The sequence below is a fragment of the Plenodomus lingam genome (assembly GCF_022343315.1).
Source record: "Plenodomus lingam strain CAN1 chromosome Unknown contig_13, whole genome shotgun sequence".
In the NCBI taxonomy this organism is placed as follows: domain Eukaryota; kingdom Fungi; phylum Ascomycota; class Dothideomycetes; order Pleosporales; family Leptosphaeriaceae; genus Plenodomus; species Plenodomus lingam.
Window position 1 is genome coordinate 252,975 of NW_027093931.1, and position 15,106 is coordinate 268,080.

The window sequence follows — 15,106 nt, forward strand, 5'->3', positions numbered from 1 at the left end:
GGCGGAAGGGGCACAAAGCATATCCGACGCACACAACTCGTGGCCCAGCTCAAATATCAAGATTTTTCATATCCGCCCACCTTGGTCGATATGGCAGCAGCACAACAAAGTTTCAAGGAAGTGTATGATCAAGGGTTTATTGAAGTTATTTTGAACTTTGATGTATTTTTGTATACACGATTTGTTTGATCTTGGCATCATTACTCATGGCATGTTCATAGACCAACGTTGCCTGCGGCCACATTACTGACTCCGTCGTAAGTGTTTGATTACAAGTTAACGGCAGTCCTGAAGTTGTTGCCGGCGTAGATGGCGTTGTCACCCAGCTCCTCCTCGATGCGGAGAATCTGGTTGAGCTTGGCAAGACGCTCAGACCGGGCAGGCGCACCAGTCTTGATCTGCCCAGCGCGGAGACCAACAACAATGTCAGCGATGGTGACATCTTCGGTCTCACCGGAACGATGGGAGACCATGACACCCCATCCAGCTCCGAAAGCATCCTTGGCAGCCTGGATGGCCTCCGTGACCGTACCGATCTGGTTGACCTTGAGGAGAAGGGCGTTGCACGACTTGAGCTCAATGGCCTTCTTGATGAACTCAGGGTTGGTGACAGTCAAATCGTCACCGACAATCTGGAAGTCAGAGGTCTTGAAGAAGTAGGACCATGCCTCCCAATCGTCCTCAGCAAAGGGATCCTCAATGCTGACAATGGGGTACTTCTCAGCGAGAGACTTGTAGAGCTCAGCGAGTTGTTCATACGTGAGCCACTTGCTCTTGTCGCTCTCGGGGTTCTTGAAGTCGAGGTCGTACTTCTTCTCCTCGGTCTTGTAGAATTCGCTAGATGCAACATCCATGGCAATCTTTATCTGGCCGGTGTAGCCAGCCTCCTCGATGGCCTTGGTGATGAGATCAAGAGCCTCCTCGGGAGTCTGAATATCGGGCGCAACACCTCCCTCGTCGCCGACGTTTCCAGCAGACTGTCCATAGGTCTTCTTGGCAAGGCTCTTGAGCTTCTGGTAGACTTCGGCTCCTTGGCGCATGGCCTCGGAGAAGGTTGGGGCCTCGCTGTAGAAGGATTAGTTCCATCCAGACCAGCCCTTTACAGGACACAAAACTGCTTACCAAGGGACAATCATGAATTCCTGGAAGGCGAGACGGCCACCGGCATGCGAGCCACCGTTGAGGACGTTCTGGAAGGGAACAGGAAGGACGTAAGGCTTCTTCGTGCCAGCCAGGTCGGAAATGTGTGCGTAGAGAGGCACGCCCTTCTCAGCGGCAGCGGCCTTGGCGATGGCCATTGAGACACCGAGAATAGCATTGGCACCAAGCTTCTCCTTGTTCTTGGTTCCGTCGAGCTTGTTCAGGAAGGCGTCGACGGCAGACTGGTCCTTGACATCGATCTTCTCTTTGATCAGAGCAGGGGCGATGGTGTCGTTGACGTTGGCAACAGCCTTGGTGACACCCTTGCCACCCCACTTGGTCTTGTCTCCATCACGGAGCTCGCAAGCCTCGTGGGAACCAGTCGAGGCACCGGAAGGAACGATGGCACGGTGGAGTCCGGTCTCGGTGACGATGTCAACCTCGACGGTGGGGTTACCCTGGTTGTTGTCAGCAAAGGCCATGGTCGACTGGAGGCGTGACTACCTACGCGAGAGTCGTAGACCGAACGAGCGTGGATCTTGGTGATGGTCATCGTGGATCTGAGCTGCGTGGAAGGTATCAGTATCAGCTGAAAGTTGATGAGAGGAGTCAATTGCGAGATCGGAAAGCTGGAAGCGGGTGGGGACAGCCCAGCTCTATATAGACTGGTACCAGCCCTATGGTGCAGCTGAGGTGAAAACAGCAGCGCAGGGCGCAAAAAGCAGCAACACTGGACCAATGCTCTCAGGCCATCTTCATTTGAGCTCGTCGGCGGGAGGGTGCCTCCAATAGCGGGTGCGCGGAGTACAAAAACGGCCGCGGAGGAGTAGACATGGGAAACGTTCTGACTTACGAGGAGCTGATGAGAAAAGGTGTGATGGTGTGTTTTGTTTATTGAGGAGGGGAGGCTTGAGGGTGCCGGTAAGTTGTTGGGAGATGATCAACTTGGAGGGGCATGGCGGGGCAGCAGCTGCGAACAGCATCATTGGCTGCAGCCTTCTCTCACGTAAAAGCGTGCAACAACAGGGTGGCAGGACAAGCTCTTGGGGTGGGAATCGGGGCGAAATCTCACACTCGCAGATGTCAGACACTGTTTGATTGCGTCAATGCGGCCGACGATAACCTACTTTGATGAGAGAGCCGATCATGGTGTTGTGGTTTGGGTTTAGACGGATGTCCGCTCGCCGATGAGGTCAATCTAGTCACCTTTTCCTGCTACAGTCGTACATGAGTGCAGAGTCTGGATCAGATTGTATCTGTGGGAGAGGGGCTGGCCAATTGCTTCGTATTCAATCTTCCTTCTGCTACATACTTATTGGTAGAAGACGGAAAGTGAACGCTGGCACGGTGCGTTGGAGGTGAGGTAGGGGAAGAGACTGTCAATATCTGGGTAAAAGCGGAAATACGAGAAGCTTGGTTCAGAAGTGTCTATAAAGCTGGAGGATAGGGTGGATGCGATACATTCTCAACATAGCAAAAGGCCTGAGGCTCAATGTCGAGTTCGATGTTGCTGTTGCTGTTGCTGTAGCTGTCGCTATCAATCCCGAGATCTACTGTACGCCAGAAGCGCCAAGCCAAGGCAGCCCAGAGTCCGAGCTCCTGGAATTGCCGCGTCGCTGTGAGCTGCCTTCGCGTCCTCCAACAGGACCTGGTCACCAGTTATCTAGCAAGTACAGCTTTTGAACCTCTTTTCTCGAGAACTTCGTCTTTCAAGGACAGCCTAGATACCTGCTGTCGCTATACTGTGAATTAGCTCTTCGTCGATTCTACAGCTTGGCTGAGAAGAAACACCTCCATATACATTTCCACCGTACATAACCGTCATTATGTAGGTTATACGAAGCCCCATGGCACTACCTATACTGACTATTGACCAGGGAGGTTCTACTAGGAATCACGGGAAAGGACTTCACCCTCGTCGCCTGCTCAAAAGCCGCCATGCGAGGCGCCACCATCCTCAAGGCCTCTGACGACAAGACCCGGGTGCTCAACACACATACCCTGATGGCATTCTCGGGTGAAGCAGGAGATACTGGTATGGCCAATATGCAGATGCTTATTGTGCAGGAATTAGAAGATGACTAATAACAGCATAGTCCAGTTTGCTGAATACATTCAGGCAAACGTTCAGCTGTACTCGATGCGCAACGATATGGAGCTTTCACCTGCCGCTACCGCCAACTTCGTCCGAGGCGAGCTAGCGAGAGCGCTACGTTCAAGAAAGCCATACACTGTGAACCTACTCCTTGGAGGCTACGACACGATCAAGGACAAGCCTACCCTATACTGGATTGATTACTTGGCGAGTCAGGCTGCGCTCCCATATGCGGCACATGGATATGCACAGTGCGTTTTCCCGTGCTATGTGTTATTGTAGCGAACAGCTTGTAATGTACCTCTGCTGACCTATGATTTTCCAGGTACTACTGCCTCTCACTGCTTGATAAGCACCACCACCCAGATATCGACTATGAGCAGGGTATCAAGATCCTACGGATGTGTACAGAGGAGCTGAAGCGACGTCTGCCCATCGACTTCAAGGGCGTCTTCGTTAAGGTCATAACCAAGAATGGAATCAAGGACGTGGACTATGAGGACGATGTCAAGGTTGCGATACCTTGATTTTGGGCAAAGGATTCGGGAGAGACAGATTAGAGGCTAGGTCGAGTGACAACTGTGTACAGACACTGTCTGTCCACAAATGGATATGACGACGGCGCTCGATGAGCAAGGACCCCGATGACGAATCTTGGATCATGAGAGACATGCATATAGGTAACGACCATCAAAAGAATAACCCCGAAGAGAATAGTTAGCAGCCGTGATCCGGTTGCACTGGAGACTTCACAATGCACGACTGATCTGGCCAATGCATTTATGAACATGTATGTGCTCACACTTTTTGCGAATGAACGCTGGGAGACAGACAGCTTGAAAGTGGCTGGTCGTCGCGCACGGCCACTGGAGCCACACCCCGCCCGCGTGGACTCCCGGGCCCGAGGTCGCTTACGTCAGCACAGGCTTGGCACGCCACATAAAACCCTGCGCATCCTCGTCCTCCCTTTCTGCTCTTCGATCAAAAAAATACAAACGGATCCAGCCACGTCCATTTCGCAGATGTCAATTGCTCATGGATGCCAGTCACTACGGTGGCGTGGAAACCGAAGAAAAAACCACCAACTCCTGTAGGAAGCTGTTGTCTCGTTGGGTCGTCTTCAGTGATGGCGATGGGACACCGGTGTCGAAATATTGGGCGTACAAAATCTTCTCGTGTGTGCATGTGCTTTGCTTGTGTCTGTTCTTCCTGCTCCCTGAACCTGGCAGGTGTGGACTTTATCATCGTCATGTCTGTCAGGCCGTGGAATGCAAACCCATGCAGAGTCCATCAAAGTCCATATCCTGCAGTTTCTGCAAAGATAAGACGGAAGCTTGGACCCTTCTCGCCTTTATATCACATCACGAAGAGCCAGCCAAGCCAGATCGGCCAACACACACTCACAAAGACCTAGAACATGGCCATGGAATGGGAGAGCATGAATGTCAGGGTATGAATGTGAGAGCATGCAATGCAGTGGGCAGAGTAAGTCAATCGTAAATATGTGATTGGCTACAGCTGACATTGGTCATTGATCAAGCTGCATTGGCAAACTACAAAAGACCTGGTAGACTTATGTCGCCTTTTGATGAATGAAGTTTTACCATTCACTCTAACACCCAATCGCAACGAGCACTTGCCTGTTCGGACTTATTCGTGCTACGTCTCTCTACTAGTTCTTGTGGCCATTGGCGTAGCCGTTAGCGGCCAAACCATCCTGCAGCTGCTGTGGGACGCCATTGTTGGTGGGCTTGCCCTCGGCCGCGCCGTTGACTTTTCCGTTCGATAGGCCGTTCATGACCTTCTTTGAGTCTTTCATGGCCTCTTCAACAGTCCCGTTTTCAGTGTAACCTGTGTCACTGGCATCGACAAAGGCGTCGATACCGGCACCCTGGCGAGGGTACTCCTTCATTAGCTCCTTGTGTCGTCGCAGTGCCTTGTTCATCTCCTCGGACGACACGTCGTTCAGGAAGATGCAGGTACCAATGGGATTGGGGACGGCAGCCCGGAGCAGACCGTCACGGGTCTTGAGAATGGCCTTGGTCGCCTTTTCAAGCATGTCCTCATCGAACAGTTCGTGGTCCATGGACAGACCTGCCCTGGAGAAGAGGTTCAACAGCCGGCGGTGCTCCTCATCACTGAGCAGCTTGCGCTCGTTGGCAAGTGTGGCGGAGTATGCCATGTCAATCGAGATGGCGTGGCCGTGACGGAGCGGGGTCTCTGGTGACAACTAGAGTCTATTAGGTACGATATGACCGCTTCTACGGGGCAAAGACATACCTCGTGCAGCGGACTCCAGGTGTGGCCGTAAGCGATGACACGGTCAAGACCAATCTCGTGCAGATTGGGTGTCTCGAGCTTCAACATCTCGTGAATACCAGCGCGGTTGATCTCGTCGGCAGCCTTGAGCACTTCTTCGTTGTTGCCCTCACGACCAAAACGAGTTGTGATGAGCTGCTCGCAGTACTTGTCCAACAAATCAAATGTAGGCTTGTGTGCGCATGTGGAGATTTTGATCAACTCGGCAAAGCCATTTCGGACTTGGCCTTCTGGAAGTGTCTTCAGGAATGTGAAGTCCAAGAAGGTGTGCATGGGGGCGTGGTAAGCGCCCAGACGGTTCTTGTAGTTACCATAGTTGACGGCGACCTTAATACTGACACTGGCATCGATCAGGCCAATGACGGTAGTGGGAATGCGGATGAAGTTGGTGTTTCTTCGGTATGCAGCACATGCGAATCTATAGTCTCTGGTTAATTCTGATCAAGATTGGGTTTCAGGCCAGAGTGCCTCAAGATAAGTTTTACCCAGCAACATCAGTCACGAGACCTCCGCCCTGGAAAAAATCAGCATTGGCCGTACACGGACTGAGGAGGCTACTTACGACCACAAGGACAGGCTCTTTGCGGATGATACCAAAGTCGGTCATCGAGTCAACAATGCTCAAAAGAGTGTCCATTGACTTGGCCTTCTCGCCAATTCTGGTCTTGTGGATGGTCAAGGGCAGTCTGTAGTGGTCAAAGTAATTTTGCATTTCATCGCCATAGACGTTGAAGATGTTCAAGTCCATGACAGCCAGGCAGCGGCCCCATCGCTCGTAGCATTTAGCAAGCTCAGGGTTGGCAGTGTTGAACACACCGTCAAGGAATGTGAACTCATACTCGATCTTCTCGTACCCCTCGACGTGGAAGCCATTCTTGGTCTCAGCAACGGTAGCTTTGAGGTCTGACATGTTGGGAAAACGGGTATGTGTGATTGAGAAACGTTGAGTGTCTACCGATGGAGAGGATGGGTGCTCTCACTGTTATATAAAGGGCCGACGAAAACAGGTCGATGACAACTAATGTACAGTCCCAGGTCCACGGTCTCGCTCAATTGGCTCCCATAAGCCGAAGACGCCCAGAAGAAAACGTCAAGTATACGCACGATGTCTCTTCATGATGCCACAGCCCAAGGATTCCCTGTTGCTTGTCTTGGAACCACTTTACTGCTACATTACTAGACTCTTAGCAGCCGACCATGATGAAATGACTTTCAGGCCAGGCCCCTCGTAGCGGTGAAGTTCGGTTCCGGCACATGGGAAACGCGAATACACATGCAAACATGGATGCCTGCCCGCTTGGACAAAGTAGAAACTATTGGGATCGCATTCGGCCAGGGACAGGAACGGCGTAGTGTTGGCCACTAGCCACTAGCCATTAGCCGGAGTACTTCCCGGTGTGGAGAGATTCACGACAATGGCGGGGCGACTATCAAAGTTACCAGGTCATATTGGCCTCTACTCTTGACATGTTGAGACCCTCTTGTGAAAGGATAGATCGATTTGCCCCTCCACATGCACATATTGTCCCCAGAGTGTTGGGGAATTCTACATTCCAATAGTGCTGAGTATACTTGGGGTCACAGCTGTGGCCGTACCGCCCCCACGTACCTCAGGAACAGATTTTCATCAGTGACGTTGTGTAAGATCTCAACGATCCTAGCTCCCGCTCGGGTAGATAGAGTTTGGCTGATCCTGTATCATTGTGGTATATTTGCTGGCCGATTTCGATGCGCACAATCCCATCCTGTCGTTCACTTGCCACTAGCGGTTAGTCAAAACGGCAGGGCTCTGGATCATTGACGACAGGCACGTACATTCATCCAGCGTGGGAGATCAACGTAGTACAAAGCCCAAATGCACCAATGGATTGCCCCACATGGTCATCAAGTATACGCCTACCACCGTTCAGTCCACACCCTAATCAGTCTGGGCGGACTGCAGACTGCACGGCACGGCACTGGGACTTGGAAACGACGGGCCCAGCTCTGCAGATATGTCGAAATCCCACGGCTCAGTTAACGAGTTCCTGCATGCAATGGTCGCACAGAATGTACGATTGCTAATGAGTTTCATAAGGAAGAATTGAGAACTATGGTGTATTCACGGCTCAGCCACTTGCGTAGGCGAGCCCTGCCGCGTTGATCAGACTACATACAGAGCATCCCTTGCATACCCTTCCTGTAACAAATTCGTCATCATTCATCGTAGCCCCGCACTAAAGGCCACGCGTTGAGGGGTTAGCGGAATAGTAGCTTGGACGCGTCGAGCTCACGGCCATCTGCAACTTTATTGTTTTTGAGAAAGAGAGATCAATTGAGCAGCAACGACGATGGGTAGCTTCGATCAGAGCAAGGCATACGCTGCCCAGGAACAAGAAGGCACGTTCTTCGATGACGGCCGAGAAATCGACCTCCTGCATTTTGTGTACGGTCATGCGGACATCGACAATATACGAGGCTCGCCTGAAAAAGTACTGGCTGCCATTGATGAGTTTGGGCGGACGAAGAAGTACCTCATGAATGTAGGAGAGGACAAGGGCCGGATCGTGACAGATTTGATCGCGGAAGTCAGGCCAAATACAATGGCAAGTCATAGAGTACAAAAACACTTGGACCCGCTCAAGCTAACAACCACGATCAGGTCGAACTCGGCGGTTACGTTGGGTATTCGTGTATCCTATTTGGCAATGCAGTACGGAAAGCTGGAGGCGAGAGATACTTTAGTCTGGAGCGTGATCCAGCTTTCGCGGCAGTCATCATGTCTCTTGTTGATCTTGCCGGTCTTTCAGACGTCGTGAAAGTCATCATAGGCTCCAGCGATACATCAATCGCGCGGCTGACATCTTCCGGCCAGTTGAAACATGTTGATCTCATGTTCCTGGACCACTACAAGCCTGCGTACACAACTGACCTGAAGCTCTGCGAAGAGCTCGGCTTGATCACAAAGGGCTCCGTCCTGGCAGCGGACAACGTCATCAAGCCTGGAAACCCACCCTACCTCAAATATGTACGGTCTAGTGTTGAGGAGAAGGTCAAAGAGGCTGGACAAGGGAGCGCCACCAAACTTGATGGCATTGCTGAGACAAACGTCAAGATGTACGAGCAAAGATATGGCAAAGCCAAATTCAGCGATAGCAAGGGCAACCCGAATCTCAGGTATGACAGCAAGCTCGTCAATAGCTACGAGCCGACTGGTGAACCTGTACGTTTTTTGACAGAGCGTTTTAAATCTTCTGCTAAACATTTATAGGATGGTATTGAGATTACACGATGCATCGGATAGAAGGAGTCGAGCTGGCATTGTACTCACACGAGGTGTCGGATAGATTCTAGAAAGAGTGGAACATACACGGCGGATACGCCTTGAAACACTCTTTCGTACACGTGGAAGTGGATTTCGGGGCTACTCCTACAGACGCACATGACAAAAAAACGTGGTGTCAGTACGTGATCAGAGCGTGTCTAGATTTAAGATCATCCCAAAAGAAGAGAGCTGCTATAAGCAGACTCTCCACTACATCCACAGACTATAGTCGTGCATCGACATTTTTCGTGCAACTTTGAAGACTCCATTTATCGTACCTCAATGCAAACAACGGTTTTTCCGTGGGTCCTGTCAAACAAACAGGTGAAGCCACTTGACATGGCAACCCGCCTAAAGCACCACGTCCACATGCAGCTCGCCACCGCATTGCTCCTCCACACCCACCCACTGATCATAGCCAAGAATCCGTCCCAACAGACCCTTTTTATGTAGTAGCGTCCACTCCGTTACCAAGGATACGCATGCAAGAAATGCTGGCGCACCTGGATTGGAGCAACGATGACGTTGAGACGAAAACCTGCATTCCGATGCCTGAGCAGCTAGCGATGGGGAAACGCAACCGTTCGCCTAGTCAAGCGGGGCGATCTGGGATGCATTGTCCGCGCGACTACCCAGCCGTCCCAGTCGATACTGGCTTCTTGCCCCGTTGCGTGCTTTATAGAATACTTTACCTTTTTCTCATTGATGAGCTAAGTGATAGGAAAGCGTGAAGAAGCCGCTCGAGTGGTGCGAGACAGATAGTCCCGACTCCCGAAGTCACGTTTCGCCTCTCTCAACAACAAATATCAGCAACAACGATACTCGGATGATAGAAGGGATGAAGGAAGTAGGGAGTAAGGTGCCGTTCTACTATCAACACTTCTGGAAGAACGTCTTGTTACTAGCCTTGAGTGTATTCTGCGCTCCCCTTTCGGCTGCGGTCTGCCTGATCAGCGTTGCCGCCACCAAGCTTCACGGCCAGCGTAACATCACCTTCTCAAAGGAAGATAAGCAGCATGGCGCAGCTGTCCAGCAAAGAAAGACTATCCTCGTGACTGGGGTATCCATGACAAAGGGTCTGGCAATTGCACGAAATCTCTCTCAACATACACCTCACCGCATCATTGGCGCTGATGTCTCGGCCTTGTCACCAGGACGCTTCTCCAACGCTATTGTGAAGTACCATCGTCTGGATAGCCCAAGTGGCGATGACGTCGAACCATATATCGACTCTATACTCGACGTGATTCATAGCGAAAAGGTCAATTTATGGATCTCATGCTCGAGTGTTGTAGCAGCCGTGGAGGACGGACAGGTTGTACGGCTCGCCGAGAAACAAGCAAAGAGTGAGGGACGACGATTCGAAGCCATTCAGTTCCGCGAAGATGTTGTGGAGAAGCTCCACGAAAAGGACAAGTTCATCGAGTACATTGACTCGCTACGGCTCCCGGTCCCAGAGTCCCACCGCTGTACCAACCCACAGGAAGCCCTCGACGTACTGATGCGCGAACTGCATCGAACACCTACCAAACCCAATTCAACATCATCCGCAAGGAAGAGCAGTTCAGCGCTGAGAAAGCAGTTCATCATGAAACCCATTGGTGTAGATGACAAGGCGAGAAACAACATGATGAAACTTCTCCCATTTCCAAGCACCGAAGCAACAACAAAGTACATTCGATCTCTCGGCATCTCCGAGGCAAACCCCTTCCAAATGCAGCAGTTCATCCAGGGCAAGGAATACTGCACGCACGCGCTCGTCATCAGAGGTAAAGTCGCTGCCTTCACCAGCTGCCCGTCCCTAGAACTACTCATGCATTACGAGCCGCTCCCCACGCACTCAGAACTCAGTAAAGCGATGCTCCACTTCACCCAGCGCGTATGTGCAGACGGCGGAGAGAAATTCACAGGACATGTCAGTTTCGACTTTCTCGTCCAAAACGATCAAGATGTGAAACTGTACCCTATTGAGTGTAATCCGCGTGCGCACACCGCAGTTGTTTTATTCGAGCAGACTGCCGAAATGGCAGATGCCTATCTTTCCCTCTTCAATGACGCCTCATCTTCATTGCCGCAAAAGTCATCGCCACCCATCATCTTCCCGAGAACGCCAACACACAGCTACTACTGGCTTGGCCACGATATCGTCACCTTAGGCATCCTGCCCATCTTGGATACGTTGTTTCACCAGGGATCTTGCGAAGATGTCATTACGGGGCTGATGGCTTTGTGGCGCCATTGGATCTATTGGAAAGACGGCACGTTTAAGCTGGAAGACCCTTGGCCATTCTTTGCGCTGTATCACGTTTACTGGCCCGTGAGGTTTTTAGAGTCGCTGGTGAGGGGGCGGAAGTGGAGTCGGTATGTCTTTACTATTCTTTTGTTGTTGGTTTAGTTAAAACGTGTTCTATACTAATACACATGCTAGGATTAATCTTAGTACAACAAAGATGTTCTTAGATTAGAACAATAAGCTTATATTATTCTTTAATCTAAGAACTACAGATAGCCATAGGAATTAATTTGTTTAACCTCTAGATAGACAAGTACTTCTATATATTAGGACACGGTGTCTATTCCCACTACGCTAAATAACTAAAAAGGTGCGTATAATCTATAAATATAGATTATCCACAAATAGAATAGTATATATAGGCGCAGGGCACACTATACCCTATAGTCCTACTATGCGCGCACATGGGCTAACAATTATCCCCCTTCTTTAAAGGGCCTGTCCTTAGGCACTAGGCACTTACAAGACAGTGGGATAACCTATACTAGACCTCCCTTAGCCAAGCTTGTGCTAAGTTAATTCTATCCTAATTAGCCCTTACTAGGATATAATTGTAACAATAGGGCAAAATTGTTCGCCTATTGTTACATGCCAAGTTAACAGTAATAACAGCCTAACTTATAGATATATATAGAGAGTAGCTTGCCTATATTAGAATAGGTATATTCTTCTTATCCTTTTATATAAGACCTATAGGTGTAGGAATCTTATCCTTTTCTATATAGACGCACACTCCTATATGCCCTTAAGTTATATAGGATACCTTTTAGATGCCCTACATACCTATATTATTATAGGTATCTAAAAGGTATCCTATATAACTTAAGGGCATATAGGAGTGTGCGTCTATATAGAAAAGGATAAGATTCCTACACCTATAGGTCTTATATAAAAGGACAAGAAGAACATGCCTATCCTAATATAGGTAAGGTGCTCTCTATATATATTAGTAAGTTAGGCTATTATTAGGGCTAACTTAGTATAGAATAATAAGTAAATAATTCTATCCTATTATTACACTACCCCCTGCTATAGAAAAGGATAGTCCCTATCCTTTTATAATTAGGTTTAGATCCCTCTTTAAAGTAGTGCTCCTATAAAATAATTCTACCTTTACTTCTACCTTTAACTTTACTTTTTATTTATAGGGTATAGACCCTTATCTATAGCCTGCCTATATCTAGCCCTCTACCTACTAAATTTCTAATTCTTATATCCCTAATTTTTTAAACTTTTAATCTATACTATTAAAAGTCTAGTAAGTTTTAAATCTATACAATTAAGTATATTACTAATCTAAATTAGAGCTATATACTATATAAGTCCTAGTACTACTAGGAGTTCTACCTATTACTTATTACTATTTATATATAAAAGCTATTAGGGCTATTACTTAGGGGAAGTTTAATATTTTTAACTTTAAGTCTAAGAATTCTAAGAAGTACTAGTACTATATTTCCTAGAATAAGTTCTATAATCCTATTTATATCTAAGTCTAATAGGGTTCTTTAGCTAATTATAATAGATTCCTTTATTTACTAGCCTTAAATGTTTATACCTCTAAAATAGCTTAGATAAATACTATAGTCTAGTAGTAAACCTACCTAAAGGCTACAAAAAGGAGGAGACGCTTACTACTTATTAGATAGATATTAAGAAGTTTAAGGCTACTATAAGATAGGCTACTTAAACCCTAGCTAAATATATTATAGTTACTAATTCTTAGACTATAGGAGTAGAAGCTACTAATATCCTTCTAGCTTCTTACTACTCTATTATATCTAAATTATATAGGCTTTATAATAGTATTAATAAGATAGTTTTAGTAGTTAAGAGTATTATATAAGTGCTAGTCTAGCTTTAGAAGGAAATAGTAGTAACTTAGGAAGTAATATTATTAGCTATTACTAGGTTATCTAAGACTCTAAGAAAGATAGCTAAATCTACTCTATCTTATACTATTACTCTAAAACTAGCTAAGCTAAGTACTAAAAAGGTAAATAAAGCTTCTAGTCTAGGTAGGGTTACTTCTAAATTACATTCAAATCTAGGTTCTAATAGAGCTATAGATACTAAATAAAAGGAGGTTTTCTAGGGGTAGTATCCTAGAAACCTTGAAAGTTCTAAAATGCGTGTAAATCTAATAAGATAATCTATAATAGTAAGATAGTATTAGTACAAAGTAGGTTAATAAATTAATCTATACCTAAATATAATATAAATTAGGTTATATACTATATATAATTATTATAAAGTAATATTAGATCCTCTGTACCTTTTTCTTATACCTAAATCTATTTAGGTAAGCTCTATAGGGGACCTAGCTAATTTAGATACTATTAGTAGAATACCTATAATTTATAGGGAGCTCCTGTAAAGTTAGAGGCAGGATACTAAATAGGATTAGGATTATATCTAACCTACTTAACCTTATATTTTAGCTTAGATTAATATAATTTACTAGCTAGGATCTCTTCTACCTCCTATTCCTCTGTACCTTATATAAGGGTACTAGGGGGTTTTAGAGCCTCTTATCTAGGTAATAGGTCTTAGGGATCTTTATATAGTATATTAGGCGAAAAAATATTATAGATCTTAGAACTAGGTAGTAATTAGAGGCGATACGCATTTCCTACTTATTCTAATACCTTAAAGGGACCTTCCTATTATTTAGATAGTTTTTAGCTAGGTTATAAAATAGCAAGATTAGTAGTAGATAAATAAATATAGTTACTAACCCTCTAGTTAACTAGATAGTAATAGCAATTAGTAGTAGAGCGTATTTAGTCCTAAGCTCTTTCTATATTTTCTTTAGCGATCTTCTATATATTATGCATCTAAGTAGCTAGGGATAAGGCATCCTTATAGTTTAGTTTCTCTAGTATAGTAGATAGGGCCTTTTCTAGTTTCTAATACTAGCTTTACTTTAGTAAGGAGCTAAAGAGGAGCTAATATAGAGCTATACTAATAGATAAATAAGGAAGTGTACTTTAGGTATAGTCTATTATAGGTAATAACTTGCTCTAGTTATCCTAGTAATAGGATATAAAAGGCCTTAGTCTCTAATTAATATACTTATTTATAATCTTAGTTTGTCTATTAGTTTATTTATAGTAGGTAGTAGAGATCTTAACTTTAGTGCCTATAATCTAATATAATTTAGACTAGAAACTAGATATAAACTAAGGGCCTTAATTAGAAATAATAGTATCTAGAGTATATCTAAATTTATATACCTACTATATAAATAAGGTAGCTATACCTTAGGCGTCTATAGTTTTATAGTAAGGGATAGTAATAGCTTACTTTAATAGGTAATTAATAATAACTATAATCTAATTATAACTAAGTTAATCCTAGGGAAAATCCTTAAAATTAATACATAGGTGCTATATTAGTAGACTAGGGATAGGAAGGGGGTAGAGTATACTAGGGAGTTAGTGCTATCTTAGGTGTCCTCTCCTATATAGGATACAGTTCTAAATATAGTATTTAGAAGTTATCTCTATACCTTTCTAGTAGTATTATTAGGCTAGAATCTAATAGGTTTTAGTAGCTAATAGGTAGGTAGTAGATACTTAATTATAAGTTTTATAAATTAGTCTAGTGTATAGGACTAATATAGCAGGCACGCAAAGTTAATCCTAGTAGATAAGGAGTTTATTTTCTATCTAATAGTGCTTAGGCAACTCTAATCTTTCTATTAGGAATAAGGACCTATTTTCTTAAAGAAGAGTTTTAATAAGTTCTAGGGATCTAAGAGTTATAGGGTTCTAAACTACTATAATTAAAGTAAGGATTAGTAAGGAACACTTAGCTAGGTAGTCTTGCGCTAAGTTAGAGTTAATTTAGGGGTATAACCTATCTAGGGTAATTATTACTTATAAGTAATTATCCCTTTACGTAGTCTTAAGGTTAATTATATCCTATTCCCTTCTACTTAGGATATTAGCTT

General features: G+C 45.9%; 6 protein-coding genes across 6 annotated transcripts; 4 read left to right on the plus strand and 2 right to left on the minus strand.

Moving 5' to 3' along the window:
• Window positions 1-269: 269 nt before the first annotated feature.
• On the minus strand, window positions 270-1,693 carry IAQ61_001676 (uncharacterized protein; the record flags this gene model as incomplete). The annotated part of the gene is made up of 3 exons (XM_003833494.1): window positions 270-1,065; window positions 1,123-1,598; window positions 1,649-1,693. 3 exons carry the CDS (start codon window positions 1,691-1,693, stop codon window positions 270-272), a joined length of 1,317 nt encoding a protein of 438 aa, XP_003833542.1.
• An 899-nt stretch (window positions 1,694-2,592) lies between these two features.
• Window positions 2,593-2,823, plus strand: IAQ61_001677 (uncharacterized protein; the record flags this gene model as incomplete). The annotated part of the gene is made up of 1 exon (XM_003833495.2): window positions 2,593-2,823. The coding sequence occupies one exon, from the start codon at window positions 2,593-2,595 to the stop codon at window positions 2,821-2,823; it is 231 nt and encodes a 76-aa protein (XP_003833543.2).
• Window positions 2,824-3,217: 394 nt separating this feature from the next.
• On the plus strand, window positions 3,218-4,021 carry PCB4 (putative proteasome subunit beta type-4; the record flags this gene model as incomplete). Its single annotated transcript, XM_003833496.2, has 2 exons — window positions 3,218-3,486; window positions 3,561-4,021. 2 exons carry the CDS (start codon window positions 3,218-3,220, stop codon window positions 3,760-3,762), a joined length of 471 nt encoding a protein of 156 aa, XP_003833544.2. The 3' UTR covers window positions 3,763-4,021.
• Window positions 4,022-6,497, minus strand: IAQ61_001679 (uncharacterized protein). Its single transcript, XM_003833497.2, has 4 exons — window positions 6,117-6,497; window positions 6,040-6,068; window positions 5,516-5,972; window positions 4,022-5,465 (listed from the first exon to the last, which is right to left on the minus strand). The coding sequence occupies exons 1-4, from the start codon at window positions 6,462-6,464 to the stop codon at window positions 4,908-4,910; spliced, it is 1,392 nt and encodes a 463-aa protein (XP_003833545.1). The 5' UTR covers window positions 6,465-6,497; the 3' UTR covers window positions 4,022-4,907.
• A 1,379-nt stretch (window positions 6,498-7,876) lies between these two features.
• On the plus strand, window positions 7,877-8,837 carry IAQ61_001680 (uncharacterized protein; the record flags this gene model as incomplete). Its single annotated transcript, XM_066095218.1, has 3 exons — window positions 7,877-8,121; window positions 8,151-8,756; window positions 8,805-8,837. The coding sequence occupies exons 1-3, from the start codon at window positions 7,885-7,887 to the stop codon at window positions 8,835-8,837; spliced, it is 876 nt and encodes a 291-aa protein (XP_065954702.1). The 5' UTR covers window positions 7,877-7,884.
• Window positions 8,838-9,684: 847 nt separating this feature from the next.
• Window positions 9,685-11,379, plus strand: IAQ61_001681 (uncharacterized protein; the record flags this gene model as incomplete). Its single annotated transcript, XM_003833500.2, has 2 exons — window positions 9,685-11,219; window positions 11,287-11,379. The coding sequence occupies 2 exons, from the start codon at window positions 9,685-9,687 to the stop codon at window positions 11,321-11,323; spliced, it is 1,572 nt and encodes a 523-aa protein (XP_003833548.2). The 3' UTR covers window positions 11,324-11,379.
• Window positions 11,380-15,106: the final 3,727 nt, after the last annotated feature.

Coding starts and splice junctions, on each gene's coding strand:
- IAQ61_001679 (XM_003833497.2), bottom strand. CDS start 6,464: ATGTCAGACCTCAAAGCTACCGTTGCTGAGACCAAGAATGGCTTCCAC. Junction 5,973..6,039: donor CTCGTGACTGATGTTGCTGG/GTAAAACTTATC, acceptor CAGAGACTATAG/ATTCGCATGTGCTGCATACC. Junction 5,466..5,515: donor CCTGGAGTCCGCTGCACGAG/GTATGTCTTTGC, acceptor AATAGACTCTAG/TTGTCACCAGAGACCCCGCT.